The following is a 20515-nucleotide window of genomic DNA, read 5'->3' on the forward strand; positions in this document are numbered from 1 at the left end:
CGAAATATATCGCGAATACTCGAATATGCCATATTCGAGCCGAATATTCGCAATACGAATATTCGTGAGCAACACTACTCTACAGGGAGTCTATTCCACATTTTCACAGCTCTCACTGTGAAAAAACCTTTCCGTATTTGGAGATGAAATCTCTTTTCCTCTAGATGTAAAGAGTCCCCCTTGTCCTCAGTGTTGACCGTAAAGTGAATAACTCAACACCAAGTTCACTATATGGACCCCTTATATATTTGTACATGTGGATCATATCCCCCCTAATTCTCCTCTTCTCCAGAGTGAATAAATTCAATTCCTCTAATCTTTCCTCATAGCTGAGCTCCTCCATGCCTCTTATCAGTTTGGGTTGCCCTTCTCTGCACTTTCTCCAGTTCTCCGATATCCTTTTTGAGAACTGGTGCCCAAAACTGAACTGCTATTCCAGATGAGGTCTTACTAATGATTTGTACAGATGATATCTCTCTCTCTGGAGTCCATACCTCTCTTAATACAAGAAAGGACTTTGCTCGCTTTGGAAACCACAGCTTGGCATTGCATGTCATTATTGAGCTTATGATCTACCAAAACCCCCAGATCCTTCTCCACTACGGATCCACCCTGTTCTACTCCCCCTAGCATGTATAATGCATATTCTTAGCCCCCAAGTGCATAAATTTACATTTATCAACATTAAACCTCATCTGCCACATAGTCACCCAATTAGACAGAGCATTCAGTTTGGCTTGTAAATTGGCGACATCTTGTAAGGACGTTATTCCACTGCATAGCTTGGTGTCATCTACAAAGACAGAAATCCCAGATTAAAAATTATACCGTATTGTAAGATATCATAGAGGGGGGTGTGTATGACACATCTGCATTGTAAACGTATTGGTCCAATGGGAGAATTTGTTTTGAACCCATTTTGAAATGTTACAAAAATGTCCCTATGTAACCAATAGGTTGGTATTTGGGGTTCTATCTTTAAATTTTCAAAGTAAAATTATACCGTATTGTAAGATACCATAGAGGGGGGTGTGTATGACACATCTGCATTGTAAACATATTGGTCCAATGGGGGAAGTTGGTTTTAACCCATTTTGAAATGCCAAAATCTCAGTTTGTAGCCAATGGGTTGATATTTGGGGCTCTGTATCTTTAAATTTCCACAGTAAAATTATACCGTATTGTAATATATCATAGAGGGGGGTGTGTATGACACATCTGCATTGTAAATGTATTGGTCCAATGGGAGAATTTGTTTTGAACCCATTTTTAAGCATTACAAAAATATCCCTATGTAACCAATGGGCTGATATTTGGGGCTCTGTACCTTTAAATTTCCACAGTAAAATTATACCGTATTGTAATATATCATAAAGGGGGGTGTGTATGACACATCTGCATTGTAAATGTATTGGTCCAATGGAAGAATTTGTTTTGAACCCATTTTTAAGCATTACAAAAATATCCCTATGTAACCAATGGGCTGATATTTGGGGCTCTGTACCTTTAAATTTCCACAGTAAAATTATACCGTATTGTAAGATATCATAGAGGGGGCCTTTTCTGCATTGTAAACGTTTTGGTCCAATGGGAGAATTTGTTTTGAACCCATTTTGAAGTGTTACAAAAATGTCCCTATGTAACCAATAGGTTGGTATTTGGGGCTCTGTATCTTTAAATTTCCACAGTAAAATTATACCGTATTGTAAATATTACAGAGAGGGGTATGTATGTGTGACATCTCTGTGTAATCATTATTTTATATATTACATTATGTTATATCTAGTTTTCCTGTGTTGTATATCCAACCAGAAAAACGTGTCTTATAGCTTGACCACTGATATGGAACTGACTGATGGCTGGACTCCAGTGACAGGATGGGATGAGCACAGAGGGACAGGATGGGATGAGCACAGAGGGACAGGATGGGATGAGCACAGAGGGACAGGATGGGATGAGCACAGGGGGACAGGATGGGATGAGCACAGGGGGACAGGATGGGATGAGCACAGGGGGACAGGACGGGATGAGCACAGGGGGACAGGATGGGATGAGCACAGGGGGACAGGATGGGATGAGCACAGGGGGACAGGATGGGATGAGCACAGGGGGACAGGATGGGGATAGGATGGGATGAGCACAGAGGGACAGGATGGGATGAGCACAGAGGGACAGGATGGGATGAGCACAGGGGGACAGGATGGGATGAGCACAGAGGGACAGGATGGGATGAGCACAGGGGGACAGGATGGGATGAGCACAGAGGGACAGAGCATCTTTTAATTTGGGGGGAGAGGGTGGCATGGGGATATGTGCTGGGGAGTGATCTTAGAGGGAAGAAGATATGTGCTAGTGGGGGGGGGGGGGGAATCAGACCCCCCCACTAGCACATATCTTCTTCCCTCTCAAATCACTCCCCAGCACATCCTCTCCCATCACTTCATTCGTTCACCTCTTATATGCCTGCCCCCATCCTTCCCTCCTGGTTACTCTCTCACTGAAGTTCTCACATACCAGCAGCACAGGCTTTCTCGGCTCTCTCACTGACTGTAGTTGTGTCTCTCCTCAGCTCCTCGTCCTGGCTGTGTACACAGGAACATTGAGCCAAGAGGGGGGGAAGAGCCGAAGACTGTGTGCGATGTCAATGGAGAGAGAGGGATGGCTGGCGGCTGCACTGTAAAGCTGATCGATGCTGCGGGACCCCAGGCGGCAGATGTCCCAGGTGACCGCGCCAGCGTATCCTAGTCTGAACAATTACCGGAGTTCAGTGGCGAAACGTGCAGTGACACTGAACTCCGGGATTCAGCTGTGCGGGAGAAGGAGGGTTCGGGGGGGGGGCTTTTTACCCGCCCCCCCGCAAAGTGCTGCCCTAGGCCATAATACATCACTGCCGTGTACCATGTATGCAATCTTTGACCATCCCGTGTACCGTGTATGTAATCTCTGACAGTCCCATGTGTCATGTATTCAATCTCTGACCATCCCCTGTGTCATATATGTAATCTCTGACCGTTCCATATGCTATGTATGTAATCTTTGCCACTCCCGTGTGTCATGCAGTGGCGGCTGGTGCTCCATTTTTTTGGGGGGGCGCAAACAATACCACAACCAACCCCCCCCCCCCCCGATCACTCGCCCGCAATAGGGCCTACAGACAGACAGGTAGATAGATAGATAGATAGACATGTAGATAAATAGATAGATAGATAGAGGAGACAGACATGTAGATAAATAGATAGACAGACAGATAGATAGATAAACTAGAGAGACATACATGTAGATAGATAGATAGATAGATAGATAGATAGATAGATAGATAGATAGATAGATAGATAGATAGATAGATAGATAGATATGAAGAGAGATAGATAGATAGATAGATAGATAGATAGATAGATAGATAGATAGATAGATAGATAGATAGATAGATAGATAGATAGACAAGTAGATAGATAGACAAGTAGATAGATAGATAGATAGATAGATAGATAGATAGATAGATAGATAGATAGATAGATAGATAGATAGATAGATAACTAGAGAGACATACATGTAGATAGATAGATAGATAGATAGATAGATAGATAGATAGATAGATAGATAGATAGATAGATAGATAGATATATAGATAGATAAATAGATAGAGATAGATAGATAGATAGAGAGAGAGAGATAGATAGATAGATAGATAGATAGATAGATAGATAGATAGATAGATATGAAGAGAGATAGATAGATAGATAGATAGATAGATAGATAGATAGATAGACAAGTAGATAGATAGACAAGTAGATAGATAGATAGATAACTAGAGAGACATACATGTAGATAGATAGATAGATAGATAGATAGATAGATAGATAAATAGATAGAGATAGATAGATAGATAGAGAGAGAGAGATAGATAGATAGATAAATAGAGAGAGATAGATAGATAGATAGATAGATAGATAGATAGATAGATAGATAGATAGATAGATAGATAACTAGAGAGACATACATGTAGATAGATAGATAGATAGATAGATAGATAGAGATAGATAGATAGATAGATAGATAGATAGATAGATAGATATAGAGAGAGATAGATAGATAGATAGATAGATAGATAGATAGATAGATAGATAGATAGATAGATAACTAGAGAGACATACATGTAGATAGATAGATAGATAGATAGATAGATAGATAGATAGATAGATAGATAGATAGATAGATAGATAGATAGATAGATAGATATAGATAGATAGATAGATATAGAGAGAGATAGATAGATAGATAGATAGATAGATAGATAGATAGATAGATAGATAGATAGATAACTAGAGAGACATACATGTAGATAGATAGATAGATAGATAGATAGATAGATAGATAGATAGATAGATAGATAGATAGATAGATAACTAGAGAGACATACATGTAGATAGATAGATAGATAGATAGATAGATAGATAGATAGATAGATAGATATAGATAGATAGATAGATAGATAGATAGATATAGATAGATAGATAGATAGATAGATAGATAGATAGATAGATAGATAGATAGATAGATAGACAAGTAGATAGATAGACAAGTAGATAGATAGATAGATAGATAGATAGATAGATAGATAGATAGATAGATAACTAGAGAGACATACATGTAGATAGATAGATAGATAGATAGATAGATAGATAGATAGATAGATAGATAGATAGATAGATAGATAGATAGATAAAGAGAGATAGGTAGATAGATAGGTAGATAGATAGATAGACAAGTAGATAGATAGATAGATAGATAGATAGACAAGTAGATAGATAGATAGATAGATAGATAGATAGATAGATAGATAGATAACTAGAGAGACATACATGTAGATAGATAGATAGATAGATAGATAGATAGATAGATAGATAGATAGATAGATAGATAGATAGATAGATAAACTAGAGAGACATACATGTAGATAGATAGATAGATAGATAGATAGATAGATAGAGAGAGAGAGAGAGAGAGAGAGAGATAGATAGATAGATAGATAGATAGATAGATAGATAGATAGATAGATAGAGAGAGGGATAGATAGATAGATAGATAGATAGATAGATAGATAGATAGATAGATAGATAGATAACTAGAGAGACATACATGTAGATAGATAGATAGATAGATAGATAGATAGATAGATAGATAGATAGATAGATAGATATAGAGATAGATAGATAGATAGAGAGAGAGAGAGAGAGAGAGAGAGAGATAGATAGATAGATAGATAGATAGATAGATAGATAGATAGATATGAAGAGAGATAGATAGATAGATATGAAGAGAGATAGATAGATAGATAGATAGATAGATAGATAGATAGATAGATAGATAGATATGAAGAGAGATAGAGAGAGAGAGAGAGAGAGAGAGAGAGAGAGAGAGAGAGAGAGAGAGGAGAGAGAGAGAGAGAGAGAGAGAGAGAGAGAGAGATAGATAGATAGATAGATAGATAGATAGATAGATAGATAGATAGATAGATAGATAGATAACTAGAGAGACATACATGTAGATAGATAGATAGATAGATAGATAGATAGATAGATAGATAGATAGATATAGATAGATAGATAGATAGATAGATAGATAGATATAGATAGATAGATAGATAGATAGATAGATAGATAGATAGACAAGTAGATAGATAGACAAGTAGATAGATAGATAGATAGATAGATAGATAGATAGATAGATAGATAGATAGATAACTAGAGAGACATACATGTAGATAGATAGATAGATAGATAGATAGATAGATAGATAGATAGATAGATAGATAAAGAGAGATAGATAGATAGATAGGTAGATAGATAGATAGACAAGTAGATAGATAGATAGATAGACAAGTAGATATATAGATAGATAGATAGATAGATAGATAGATAACTAGAGAGACATACATGTAGATAGATAGATAGATAGATAGATAGATAGATAGATAGATAGATAGATAGATAGATAGATAGATAGATAGATAGATAGATAGATAAACTAGAGAGACATACATGTAGATAGATAGATAGATAGATAGATAGATAGATAGATAGATAGATAGATAGATAGAGAGAGAGAGAGAGAGAGAGAGAGAGATAGATAGATAGATAGATAGATAGATAGATAGATAGATAGATAGAGAGAGAGATAGATAGATAGATAGATAGATAGATAGATAGATAGATAGATAGATAGATAGATAGATAGATAACTAGAGAGACATACATGTAGATAGATAGATAGATAGATAGATAGATAGATAGATAGATAGATAGATAGATAGATAGATAGATAGATAGATAGATATAGAGATAGATAGATAGATAGAGAGAGAGAGAGAGAGAGAGAGAGATAGATAGATAGATAGATAGATAGATAGATAGATAGATAGATAGATAGATAGATAGATAGATAGATATGAAGAGAGATAGATAGATAGATAGATAGATAGATAGATAGATAGATAGATAGATAGATAGATAGATAGATATGAAGAGAGATAGAGAGAGAGAGAGAGAGAGAGAGAGAGAGAGAGAGAGAGAGAGAGAGAGAGAGAGAGAGAGAGAGATAGATATGAAGATAGATAGATAGATAGATAGATAGATAGATAGATAGATAGATAGATAGATAGATAGGTAGATATGAAGATTAGTGTTGAGCAGAATATGCCATATTCGATTTCGCGATATATCTCGAATATATATTCGAATATTCGAGATATATTCGCTAAATTCGAATATTCGTGATATTTTATCGAAATTAATTGATTGCGATTTTTCGCTATTGCGAATGCGAAAATAATTGCGATTTTTTAATAACTGCGGTAGGAGCGCTCTGATTGGCTTAGAATATTCGTGATATTTTATCGAAATATCGCAACATGCGAATGCGATATTTATTGCGGAATTTCGAGATATGCTGGAGGAGCGCTCTGATTGGCTTAGAATATTCGTGATATTTTATCGAAATATCGCAACATGCGAATGCGATATTTATTGCGGAATTTCGAGATATGCTGGAGGAGCGCTCTGATTGGCTCAGAATATTCGTGATATTTTATCGAAATATCGCAACATGCGAATGCGATATTTATTGCGGAATTTCGAGATATGCTGGAGGAGCGCTCTGATTGGCTCAGAATATTCGTGATATTTTATCGAAATATCGCAACATGCGAATGCGATATTTATTGCGCAATTTCGAGATATGCTGGAGGAGCGCTCTGATTGGCTCAGAATATTCCTGATATTTTATCGAAATATCGCAACATGCGAATGCGAAATTGATTGCAGATATTTCGAAAACTGCTGTAGCAGCACTCTGAAATCGAATATGTATGATATTTTAACCAAAATACATATTGCGATTGCGATTTTTCGATCGCGCATGCGCAATTGCGCGAACAACACGCGACCATTTCCTGGAGCCTTGCCAGTTTCCAACTTATGATCGCAGCGCAATCACACAGCAACATGGTTGGAAGCAATTTCACTAAGTCTGAGGAAAAGTTGCTGATTTGTGTAAGTATTTTGACCACTGTTATTTCATCATCTTCAACTGCATTTTAGTCTAGTTTAAAAGTTAGTATATATGATCAGATATTAATATTTCACAAAAAATGTGTCTCCTGCTTTTACAAAACTACAAGTCCCAGCATGCCTGGACAGCTGCAGACACCCTGGTTGGCAAATGTGTATTTAGGCACTTTTCCTTGTTATTTAGCATAATGAATTTAAAATTTTTTTGGACATAGGACGTATGCGAACGTCCTGACTTCAGTGTCCTCAAGGCCCAAGGACGTTCGAATACATATTGCCCTTTAGATGTTGCAGAACTACAACTTCCAGCATGCCTGGGAATGCTGGCACTTCTAGTATTGTAAGTTCTGCAGGCCCCCGTTTTTCAGGCCTTTATGCACGGGTCTCTAAACTGTGGCACCCTAGATGCAGCAAAAGTAAAATTCTTAGCATGCACTGACAGACCGTGGCTGATGGGAGTAGTAGTTTTGCAACATCTGGAGGTGGACTGGTCTTGAAACCCAGAGTTAGGTAACAAACCCGTAGTGTTTTGCAACCATCCTGCCTCCAGCTGTTTTTTTCCTGTTGAAAAGCCTGTGGCGTGCAAAACACAACCCAAAAACTCCACCCGGTGCAAGGAAAAATTTGCACACACCTAAAGAGTGACATCACAAAAAACTGCGGCGGTTGCATACGTCAGTGGTCCTCCGAAAAGGTCCCGTCTCTGACCCCCCGGGGCGTTAGGCTCCTGACAGGGAAAAGAGTTACTGTGGTCCATACAGCCGAAGCCATATGGACCCATCTCGGTCCAAGCAGTGATTTAGATTTGTAATGATTCACTGGTATAATCTGTGGAAATAAGCAAAGACAAACGAACACACACTCACTCAGCTTCTGGGGGCTGGAGCTGTAGCACAAAGCAGACAGACACACAGAGATGCAGGGGGTAAAAATGTGAGCAGAATGCTGATGGCAATCTTCTCATCCTTAGCTTTATTCTCCTTATGTCGTCACAGAATACACACCCATCAATCCCTCCCAATAACCCTTTACTCCACCCAGTTACCCTCCCATTCTGTTAATCCACATGGCAAAGTCTTTGTTTTATCATAAATGATAGGGGTCTCTCGATCAGAACTGCAAGGATGTAGTGAGGTGGGCTGGAAAGGGGCATGTCCAGGACAGGAGGAAGAATATTCGTTGGGAAATAGTTCCAGCAAATCGCCCATTTAGAAATCCATACACAGGAAACCAGCACGTTGCCTTTTAAGGGAAAAACAGTCCAGGCTACAAATTCCTTTTCCATCTCCAAAAGGCAGGATGTAGCAAAGTCACAATTTCCTCTTGAAATGATCAGGAATGCACGGAAGAGTGAATACAATGGGGGATGGGGAAGCTTCATATAGCATATATCATTTCTAATATAAACTATTTTCAAGGAAAATAAACACTTATTGTGATACATATATTTCACACATGCATAAATATACTTATATATAAAAAGGTATCAAAAATAATATGAAGAATAATACTAAACATTATTAATAATTCTAATATAAAGATTAGCACAGCTTATCAAATAGGCATTATTACAGAAATCTATCACAATCCCCCCTATAAGGTCTATTTGAAAAGCAACATCCCTACATTCTCTTTGCCCTTTCTTTCACTTGAGAATGTTGTAAGCAGTCTCAACAGTCAAGGATGGTAACAGAGGATAAGGTCCTTCTTCTACTTTCTTCAATGAATCTCCTATTTCACCCAAATTTACAAAAGTAGGAGTTACCTCTTCAGCTGCTTTCCCTAACAGTTTCTTTATACAGGGCAGAATACAATAAAACATCACCACAACCAATATAACCAAAATCAAAATTGCTATACCTATTTGAGTACAAATGCGTTGCCACCCTTTCATCCATCCAAAATACTGGTCCCAGGGATCTGTCAACCCAGAATTTCTTTTTAATTCTTTGGAGAGTTCCTCTAATTTTTTAATGGCCAATGTTACCTTGCCATTCGGACCTGTATTGTCCGGAATGTACGTACAACATGTACTTGTACCAGGTAAGATTTTACATACACCCCCCTTTTCAGCTAATATCATGTCTAGGGCCATGCGATTTTGAAAAGTCATCCGTGAAGTGGCTTCTAGTTGTTCAGCTATTCCCTGGAGTGCATCCCTGGTGTAGTTAACAAACCTCTGTTGGTTATAGTAAATATAATTAATCCAATCCACATTCTTATTTATGGTGATTAAGGGAATCAGGGACTCAAAACCGGCAGCTACTTGATCTCTAGCTTTAAACTCATCCGGGACCCCCCTTGGAACCCCTATGGCATCTATATATACATGAGGGTCAAAACTACCTGCTGGGGCACTTCTACGTTCTCTATTGGGGTGCTCCCCTTGTGTGACTAGGTCCTCTACAGAAAAGATGTGCAAGGGCATTATGACTTTAGCAAGTGCACATTCCCCTGTCCATTGGTCAGTTAATTTAGCCCTAATTTTCATGTCACCACAGATCCAATACACATCTCCCAGAGATTGTATTTGATTTTGAACTAAATCTGCAGATACACTACTGTATGAAGCACAGTAACCCTCAGAGAAGTTACCTAAGAACCTCCCTGCTCCCTTGTATTTCCTATAACATGTGTAATTACCGGGATATATAGTGATACCTTCCCCAGGCCTTGCTGTTTGAGTTATTATTGGGTATTCCTTTTTCCATGTTTCACACTGGGAGTGATCAGTAGTAGTGTTGGTAAACAGGCTCAGAAAACACTCCTCTTGAGTAGGAGGTATGTTTAATGGTACTGTTCCCAAATGTGGTTTAGCTCCACTGCATACGTAACAATTGGATCGGTTATGCTTCAATGCACTATACCTCATCCATTCGAGCCACAAGTTAACATCCGAGAAACCAGTCTCAGCTGCCATTGTGTCTTCGAATGTGGGATCTGCTATGGCCTCTATTTCTCCTAGGGTGGTTTTATGTACCTGTACCTCAGGGGGATCACTTGATGCTTGTAAGGCCTGCCATTCAGGTGAATTATACATGTCTTTAAGTTGGAACGGTACTATTGGTCCCCTATCCCCTACAGGTAATGGTATTGGTTTCCTATCCTCTTCACTATACCGTAACCCCATATTATATGTGCCTGCATCCCCAGGACTGGGATTCCTTATGGTTAGGGTAAGTTTCATGTTATAATCCGTCTCACCAGCATACCATAAAGCTGATTTTCTCAAGGTTAGTCTGTCAAGTAATGGCTCCCCATATTTGTCTTTTTTACTCAGAGCATGCTGTGGTCTGTTTCCCCAGTCATCACCTGTATTCCAACCCACAGATCCCCAATCATTACAATCTTCAGTTACATCACATAGATATATGTCTCCGCGGACACTAAACACCTGTCGGTTCGTATGACACCAATACCACGCAGCTGGAGGATATATATCACAGTAATCAAATATAAAGGTAGTCACATGTGTGTCTGATGAATTATACCAGAATTGCACTATCTGTTCTGTTTTTCTAATAGCCACCTCCTGTGTGTACACCACTGTCACTGTAAAAAGAAGGATATATAACTTCATTCTGATGCGGGTAGGTCACAATCCTCAGGAACTGGAGCCTTTTTGCAATGGGATGCGTGTATCCAAGTGTTCTTTCCGGCCAACTTTACTGAAGTAGCTGTTGTCAGCAACACTTGAAATGGACCATCATATCTTGGCTCTAGAGAATGTGTTAGGAGGAACTTCTTAACCATCACCCAATCACCAGGAAGTATGCTGTGAGTACCGGTATCTAAATCAGGATCTGGAATGGAAGAATATACTCGTGCATGGATATTAGTTAATTCTTTGGCCAGAGCCGTCACATAATCTACCAAAGTATCAGACTGTAATTGCAACTGTTGCGGGTAGTAACAACCTAACCTGGGAGCTGTACCAAACAAGATTTCAAAAGGGGACAAAGAATACTTCCCTCTCGGGGAGTACCGTACACTGAATAAAGCTATTGGCAAACTTTCTGGCCAGGACAGACCTGTATCTTTGGCCATTTTCAACATTCGGGTTTTAAGTGTCTGGTTCATTCTTTCCACCTTCCCACTACTCTGAGGATGATAAGGTGTGTGAAATGCTAACGTGGTACCTAGGGCCTTCCATATTTCTTTTGTAATAGTAGCAGTGAACGCAGGACCTTGATCACTTTCTATAACCTCGGGTACCCCAAATCTGCAAACCACCTCCAAAAGTAACTTTTTAGCTGTGGTTTTCGCTGTCTGATTTGCAACTGGATATGCCTCGGGCCATCCTGAGAACATGTCTACAACTACCAGGGCATACTCGAATCTACCACTCTTTGGCATTTGTATGTGGTCGATCTGTATTCTCTGGAAGGGGTAGAGTGGTCTGACTGAATGTTTCGGGGGAGTTTTCTCCAACCTTCCGGGATTGCATGCTAGGCAGGTGTGGCAGGACTTGCAGTACTGGTTAGTTAAAGTAGTAATTCCTGGAGCTACATAATGTTTGTTTATGAGCGAGTTCATCAAAGTCTTTGAGAGATGGGTTGGCCCATGGGCCCACTGTACCACAGCTGGGTACAAAGCTCTGGGGAGACATGGGCGGGTTCCTACAGTCCAAAGGTCATTCATCCGTACTGCTCCCATCTTATTCCACGTAGTTTTCTCTTGGTCTGCTGCGTCTGTTTGAGTCTTTTTAAGTAGGTCTGTGTGTACCGCTTCTGGTTGTGGATGGTGTATCCCCACAAAGTCTGTGGTTTGAGCCTCTAGAGGGGTCATGGCTGCTTGTTTTGCTGTTTCATCGGCAAGGTAGTTTCCTCTGGCTTCTGGTGTGGTTCTCTTTCCATGGGCTTTAACCTTGAGTATTGCTACTTGTTCAGGGAGTTGGAGTGCTGTCAGCAGTGCATCTATTGCCCTTCCATGCTTCACCGGGGTACCGGCTGTAGTCAAGAAGCCGCGAGTCTTCCATATAACTCCAAAGTCTTGGGCAACGCCCAGTGCGTACCGCGAATCAGTATAGATGTTTGCTGTTTGTCCTTCTGCAATCTGGCAGGCTACTGTAAGGGCATAGAGCTCAGCCTCTTGAGCAGACATGGATGCTGGGAGCGAGGCGGCTTTCATAACTACAGTCTCTGTGGTAACCGCATATCCTGTATGGTAGTTGCCGAATGAATCTGCAAATCTGGAACCATCAACATACAAGGTGAGTTGAGGATCTTGGATCGGTGAATCCAGGACAGAGGGTAGATGGGTGGTTTCCGCCTTCATGAGTTCAAAGCAATCATGTTCATATTCATCCAAGGTAGGGGCAGGTAAGTCTGTGTTCTCTTCTTCCTGTTCGTCCAGAGACATATCACGATTTCCCCCCTGGACAAGAGGAAGAAGTGTAGCGGGGTTCAGCTGCTGGCATCGAAGCAGTGTGACATTGTCAGGCAGGAGAAGAGAGCATTGCAACCGAAGGTGCCGAGCAGAGGAAATATGCTTGGGCTGCACTTGATTCAAGATGGCAGAGATATCGTGAGGGGCAAGCAGCTGTAGGGGATACCCCAAAACAATATCTGAAGTTTTGTCCAATAGGGCCTGGGCAGCAAAAACAGCTCGGAGACAAGATGGGCCTCCTCTAGCGACAGAGTCCAGGCGGGCAGAATAGTAACCAATGGGGCGGTTACGGAGTCCATAACTTTGTGTCAGCACCCCTGAAGCGTGTCCTTGGGTCTCAGAAATAAACAACCTAAAGGGCTTTCCATAGTCAGGAAGACCAAGTGCAGGAGCAGTGCTGATCGCCTTTTTCAAAAGGGAAAAGTTAGTAAGGGCTTCTTCGGACAATGCAAAGGGGACACACGGCAGGTTGTCATATAGTGGCTGCATGAGAAGGGAGGCCACAGGTATCCAGGCTCTGCAATAAGAAATCAGTCCCAAAAAAGCATGTAGGGCCTTAGCGCTGCTGGGGGGTGAAAGGGCTTGGATGGCTTCAACGCGCTGTTGCGTAATGTGCTTCGCGCCATGAGATATGCAATGTCCCAGGAAAACAACACGGGGAGAGCACCACTGTAACTTCTCTTTCGAGGCCTTGCATCCTTGTTGAGCCAGGTACACCAGAAGGCTGACAGAAGATTGTTCCGCTGTTTCCTGAGAGGGGGCACAGACGAGCAGGTCATCCACATATTGAAGAACCACAACCAGGTCCGGGTGGGGGTTAGGCCAGTTGGAGAGGATGAGGGACATGGCCTTGGTGAACTGGTTGGGTGAGTTCTGGGCGCCTTGAGGGAGAACACCCCAGGTATACTGCTTTGAAGCATGTGTGAATGCAAACAAGTACTGACAGGAGGGGTCCAATGGGACACTAAAGAAGGCATTTGCTAAATCGATGACAGTGAAAATCGTTGCAGATGGGGGAACCCCTGACAGAAGAGTGTGTGGATTGGGGACAAGTGGTGTCTCCAAAACGGTGGCCTCGTTCACTGCTCTAAGATCCTGTACTAACCGAAACTTATCCGGGTGACCCTTGGGGGTCTTCTTCTTAACCACTTAAGCCCCGGACCAATATGCAGCCTAAAGACCCAAGGGGTTTTTACAGTTCGGGACTGCGTCGCTTTAACAGACAATTGCGCGGTCGTGCGACGTGGCTCCCAAACAAAATTGGCGTCCTTTTTTCCCCACAAATAGAGCTTTCTTTTGGTGGTATTTGATCACATCTGCGGTTTTTAGTTTTTGCGCTATAAACAAAAATAGAGCGACAATTTTGAAAAAAAAGCAATATTTTTTACTTTTTGCTGTAATAAATATCCCCCAAAAACATATATAAAAACATTTTTTTTCCTCAGTTTAGGCCGATACGTATTCTTCTACCTATTTTTAGTAAAAAAAATCGCAATAAGCGTTTATCGATTGGTTTGCGCAAAATTTATAGTGTTTACAAAATAGGGGATAGTTTTATTGCATTTTTATTTTTTTATTTTTTTTTACTACTAATGGCGGCGATCAGCAATTTTTTTCGTGACTGCGACATTATGGCGGACACTTCGGACAATTTTGACACATTTTTGGGACCATTGTCATTTTCACAGCAAAAAATGCATTTAAATTGCATTCTTTATTGTGAAAATGACAGTTGCAGTTTGGGAGTTAACCACAGGGGGCGCTGTAGGAGTTAGGGTGCACCTAGTATGTGTTTACAACTGTTTGGGGGTGTGGCTGTAGGAATGACGTCATCGATCGTGTCTTCCCTATAAAGGGAATGACGCGATCGATGCGCCGCCATAGTGAAGGACGGGGAAGCCGTGTTTACACACGGCTCTCCTCGTTCTTCAGCTCCGGGGAGCGATCGCGACGGAGCGGCTATAAACAAATAGCCGCGCCGTGGTCCCGGATCGCTCCCCGAGCGGACCCGACCTCCGCATGTAGCGGGGGGGGTCCCGATCGGACCCCCCACCCGCTAATAGGCGAGGACGTACCCATACGCCCATGTGCCTGTACGTGCCATATTGTGGACGTATATGTACATGGGCTGGTCCTTAAGTGGTTAATAGGAAACAATGGGGTATTGCAAGGGGAAGTACAGGGTATCAGGGCACCATTTCCCAACAAAACTTCAATTTGCTCAGAAATTGCCTGAGTCTGGACAGGTTTGAGGGGGTATTGTGCCCTTCTAGGAAGAACAGCTCCTGGCTTGAGAAGGACTACCACCGGGGGAACTGACAACCTACCTACATCCTCTGGGCCAGTGGACCAGAGGCAGGAGGGTATTTGATCAAGGAAATGGTCAGGGATAGATTCCGGCGGGACCTGCAGGGACATCAGGATGGGGAGGGAACATAATGCTGACGTGTCACCCTCACTCAGGGCAGTGGACACGGAGATGGACCCGTCAGCATTATACATAATGGAGGCCTGAAGCCGGGAAAGAACATCCGCCCCCAAGAGATTGAGGGGACAGGTGTTCGAAACCACAAATCTAGCCAACAATGCGGGGGTAGTACCCACCTGTAGAGGTCTCGTGAGAGGGCTGGACCGAGACTGACCGTCCACACCCACGCAGGACACATCTATAGAGGATAAGTAGGAGGGGTCAGGGATTTCTGCCTCCCGAATGACGCTACGACAAGCCCCTGTGTCCACCAGAAAGTTGGTGGGGCGGCCCTCTATTGGGATCAAAATATTTGCTAGAGGACCCGCCCCTGACCGGGTTGTGGCGGCCATCATTGGAAGGGAAGGGGAGGAGGCAGAAGACACAGGGTTGCCGTATTCCTATGCGAGGGGTTGAGGGCGCTCCCCTCGGGGAGAAGGAGGAGGGAAAGCCCTGGCATTTGGACGCTGATCATACCTGTGGTCAGGGTATTGATCATACCTGGAGTCCGGGTATTGATCATACCTGGAGTCCTGGTACTGATCATTCCTGGAGTCCTGATTCCGATCGTATCTAGAATCCTGGTTTCGATCATATCTATGGTCAAACTGGTTCCGATCATACCCATGGTCATACTGGGGGGGGTTACGGCTAAACCGTCTGGGGGCCCTACAGTCCCTCCGGTAGTGACCCTGAACCCCACAATTAAAGCAAGTAATCATAGGTCTCCGAAACAGGCTGGGAGCCACAGCCAGTGGGGGGTCGGGAGCCACAGGTAGTGGTTGGGCGGGGGCTACAGGTAGTGGTTGGGCGGGAGCTACAGGTAGTGGTTGGACGGGAGCTACAGTCATCAGGGGCGTCACTTCTGGGAGTGATTGCTGTACTTCCAAACCTCTTGCAACAGGCAATAAGGCGTCTAAGGATAAAGTCCTATACTCTGGGCGGGCCACCATCAGTCCCTTCCGTAATGGTTCTTTCAAACCTGCGACGAAAGCACTTGACAGCATCTGGTAATGAGTTTTGGTATGTATAGAAAATCCTAGATCATTAAAGACCTGATTGAGTCTCATGTAAAACTTTTCCACCGACTCTGTCGGGCCTTGTGTCACATCCTGAAAGCTAGTGGACTGATCTGCTAGTTTACCCCTAGCCCAGTCCTGCAGCTGTTCACAAAACACAACCCCCGAGTTATATGAGACGTCGGAGTCTAACCGGGAATCATTAAAACATTGCTCCATTAAGGGCCAGTATGCATCCCCCGCTTTAATTTCACACAAGCTAGCTAGGTCCTTCCATGCCGATGAGTATGTCTTTTGGATCTGTGCAATTCTCCTATAAAACGGCATGGGGTGCAATTCTGGGTCGGGGAGAGAGACTACAAGGGTGGAGGCTTGCGAGGGGGAAAAGGAGGCATACCTGAGCGGAGCGTCAGGCAGCATCCGGGCAGGCCCCGAGTTCCAGGTTATCTCGTCCTTCAGGCCCTGGGTTGTACACCGCTCATCAGTACCGTCCCATTCAGAGCCTGCTAGGTCATAGCAAGGTAGGCTGGGGTTTAGGGAAAGGGGTGGGGGTGGTAGTGATGTAGGAGGGAGCAGTGCCCTTGCAGGGGTGGATTGAGGAGGCCCTGGCACTGGAGCAGATTGAGCGGAGGCGGCAGATGGCTGAGCCAGTGAGCCCGACACTGCAGGCATCACCGGAACAAAGGCCGGTGGGCAGTAATAGCTGCCATCTACGTTCAATACTGGATATAAGGGACAGATCGGTGTGGGTGGGGGGGGTTGCAAGACAGGAGGCGGGTCTGTTTGCAAGGGGGGGGACTTCTGGGGGAGTGGCTCCGCCTTACGACTACATTCGTCACAGAGCCCAGGGTGTTCAGGATGTGGGAGTCCGGACCTCTCACATTCCCTACACGCCCAGTTGGAGCCGCCCTCATAGGGAGGTGGCAGGATTTTACCTTTGTGGTATACATACATCAGCCCCCCCACTGTCTGCAATTCCTGTTCCACCCACCCCTCATCCATCAGACCACGTGCAACACGAAGCCAAGCTTCCGCTGCTGAAAACAAATGACTATTTGCCAACAAGCCCTTCTGTTCAATTAACAATATTCTCCATTGTTCTGGCTGAAGCCTGCCACCACTACCAGAGAAATTGGCAAGCTTCATCAACTTTCTCCAGCCTTTTACACCCTGCTGTCCCTCCCGCTGAAGCACAAGGTCACAGGCTAGTGTACCCTCAGCTGGCCTAGTAAGCCGGGAACCCATTCTCAATCCTTACCCAGGAAATGCAGTAGTAACAGACCAAGAATCCACACACCCCAACAGAAAGAATATTTTAACAACAAAAAAAAAAAAAAACGGGAGAAGCGCGAGAGAAGAAGAAGAAAAGGAAGGAATTAAGGTAGGGATAAGAGAGGGAGAGATGGGGGGGGTTAGAGAATCAAAGAAAGGGAAAATGGAAGATGAAGAAGAAGGGGAGGAGCCTTTCAGGAAAGGCGGGAAAATCTAAAGAATGAAATTAAGCAAAATAAAATGAAGCCAGTGGAAACAATAGTTTAGCAAAAACGGGAGGAACACGAGAGAAGAAGAGAAAGAAGGAATTGAGGTAGGGATAAGAGAGGGAGAGATGGGGGAGAGAATCAAAGAATTAAAGTAAGGCCAAGAGAGGGAGGGATGGGGGGGGATCAAAGAAAAGCAAAATGGAAGACGAAGAAGAAGGGGAGGAGCTTTTCAGAAAAGGCGGGAAAAATCTAAAGCCAAAGAAAAGCAAAATGGAAGACGAAGAAGAAGGGGAGGAGCTTTACAGAAAAGGCGGGAAAAATCTAAAGCCAAAGAAAAGCAAAATGGAAGACGAAGAAGAAGGGGAAGGAGCTTTTCAGAAATGGCGGGAAAAATCTAAAGCATGAAATTAAGCAAAATAAAATGAAGCGGCGTAGAAAAAGGTTGAAGAAAGGAGAAAGAAATAAGAAAGAAAGAGTTCGATTCCAGCACAGAATTGAGGACCCAAACGAAAAGTGCAGGATATAAAGGTAGACACCAGAAGTTTTAGAGCACACAGAATGGAAGCACAATCAATTACAGACACAATGTACCATTAGACACAATCAAATCAATTCTTGCACAGTCAGCACAATTGGCATGCTACATAGAGGGAGAGGAAGTTAGAGGGGCTACGTAGTAGCCAGCAATGGAAAGGATTGGCAAGGCAAGCTACAACAGAAGAGAGAGAGAGAGAGAGAGAGAGAGAGAGAGAGAGAGGGGGAGAGAGAGAGAGAGAGAGAGAGAGAGAGAGAGAGAGAGAGAGAGAGGGAAGGAAGGAAGGAAGGACTATGAAAAAGGGAGAAGAAAGAGGAGCTATGAAAAAGATGGCAGAGGGGGGAGGAGCTATGAAAAAAAAAGCGGCAAGGATTTGGAGAAGAAAGGGAGGAGCTAAGAAAAAGATGGCAGATGGGGGAGGAGCTATGAAAAAAGCGGCAAGTATTTGGAGAAGAAAGGGAGGAGCTAAGAAAAAGATGGCAGAGGGGGGAGGAGCTATGAAAAAAAGAGCGGCAAGGATTTGGAGAAGAAAGGGAGGAGCTAAGAAAAAGATGGCAGATGGGGGAGGAGCTATGAAAAAAGAGGCAAGTATTTGGAGAAGAAAGGGAGGAGCTAAGAAAAAGATGGCAGAGGGGGGAGGAGCTATGAAAAAAAAAAAGAGCGGCAAGGATTTGGAGAAGAAAGGGAGGAGCTAAGAAGAAGATGGCGGAGGGGGGGGAAATCAGGAATCAAGGAAAAAGTAAAGACAAAGCAAGGAGAGAAGAAAATAAAAAAAAATTCAACCTTCAGCCAGATATTAAAAACAGAAATCAATGTCAACAGCAGTTGATATATATATGACAAGAAATCCAGATATATCTATACTTATCAGAAACAAGTAATTGCTTAACCATGCGGTCCTTTCAGACTGGCAAGGAAAGGGTTCGTTCTATTCCTGTACCAACACAGTGCTTTCCAGCAAAAACCCCATAAGCATATATATATATATAAAATTAACTAAGAAATGGAAAGGCACAAAAATGAAAAAGGTTTTCTGTTTAGACTGCAAAGAGTTAAGTATGCTATCTATTGCAAGGCTCAAAGTGAAATGGAATCCAGCTGTGACAAAAGGCATAAGGTTTCAGGTCACAAATTAGCACAGTTAGCAGAGCAAGAAGCCAGACACAGAATTTAGCAGCCTTTGTCCAGATAAAGGGTTAAGTAAGCTAGCTATTGCAAGCCAGCTGTAACAAAAGGCAGAAGTGTAAGGGAAAAAGCAATTTAAGACACACAAATGTACACAAATAGCCAGCTAGCAGAAGCCACACAAAAACGACCTCCTCCAGCTCAGCCCCCACCTTTCCTAGCACAGGGAAGTTCAGTAAACAAAACCCCCGCGTTATTCAAAGCAAGGACAAAATGTGGAAAAGCTGACTCAATATCTCACCACAGACATACTCAAATAAACCCCAGAATCCCAGTTCCCCAATTAATCTAAACAAGGAGGTTTGGAATATTTTTTCACAAGCATAAAATAAAACAAACCCATATAAACTTCGCAGCTAACTTCCTTAGAGCTGCCCAGACTCAAATCCCAGCCAGCATGCACTCCCCGTGCACACCACCTTTATCACATCGGCTTAATCCGAGACGATGCACGACCAGTACCTTAACTTAGTAGGCCGATTTCACACACCCCTTACAGAACCACAAACAGACAGCAAACAACCCACAAGCTCACCCTTCTACTCACACCCTTACAGCGCACCCTTCTACTCACAGGCAGCAAACAACCCACAAGCTCACCCTTCTACTCACAGGCAGCAACAACCCACAAGCTCACACCCTTACAGAACCATACACAGCATACAAACAGGCAAGAACCAAAAAAAATTAATAGCAGTGAATCAGCACAAACCGGGGTTCGCTTCTGGACCAGAATTATACCGTCTGTTTCAAAGGCTCGGAATTTGTAGACAAACTAGATGGGAATAGAGGCCGTCCAGCCTGTAACACGGTGTAAGGGAGCCAAAAAAAAACTCGCACTTACCGTGTTTAGGGGTTCATGACGCCCCTTT

The 20515-nt window shown here is 42.8% G+C and overlaps 1 protein-coding gene across 1 annotated transcript; it reads right to left on the reverse strand.

Moving 5' to 3' along the window:
• Window positions 1-10181: 10181 nt before the first annotated feature.
• Window positions 10182-14092, reverse strand: LOC120944024. Its single transcript, XM_040357771.1, has one exon. It carries the CDS (start codon window positions 13800-13802, stop codon window positions 11145-11147), a length of 2658 nt encoding a protein of 885 aa, XP_040213705.1. The 5' UTR covers window positions 13803-14092; the 3' UTR covers window positions 10182-11144.
• Between the last annotated feature and the right edge of the window lie 6423 nt (window positions 14093-20515).

This window comes from Rana temporaria, chromosome 6 (genome assembly GCF_905171775.1).
Source record: "Rana temporaria chromosome 6, aRanTem1.1, whole genome shotgun sequence".
NCBI lineage: Eukaryota > Metazoa > Chordata > Amphibia > Anura > Ranidae > Rana > Rana temporaria.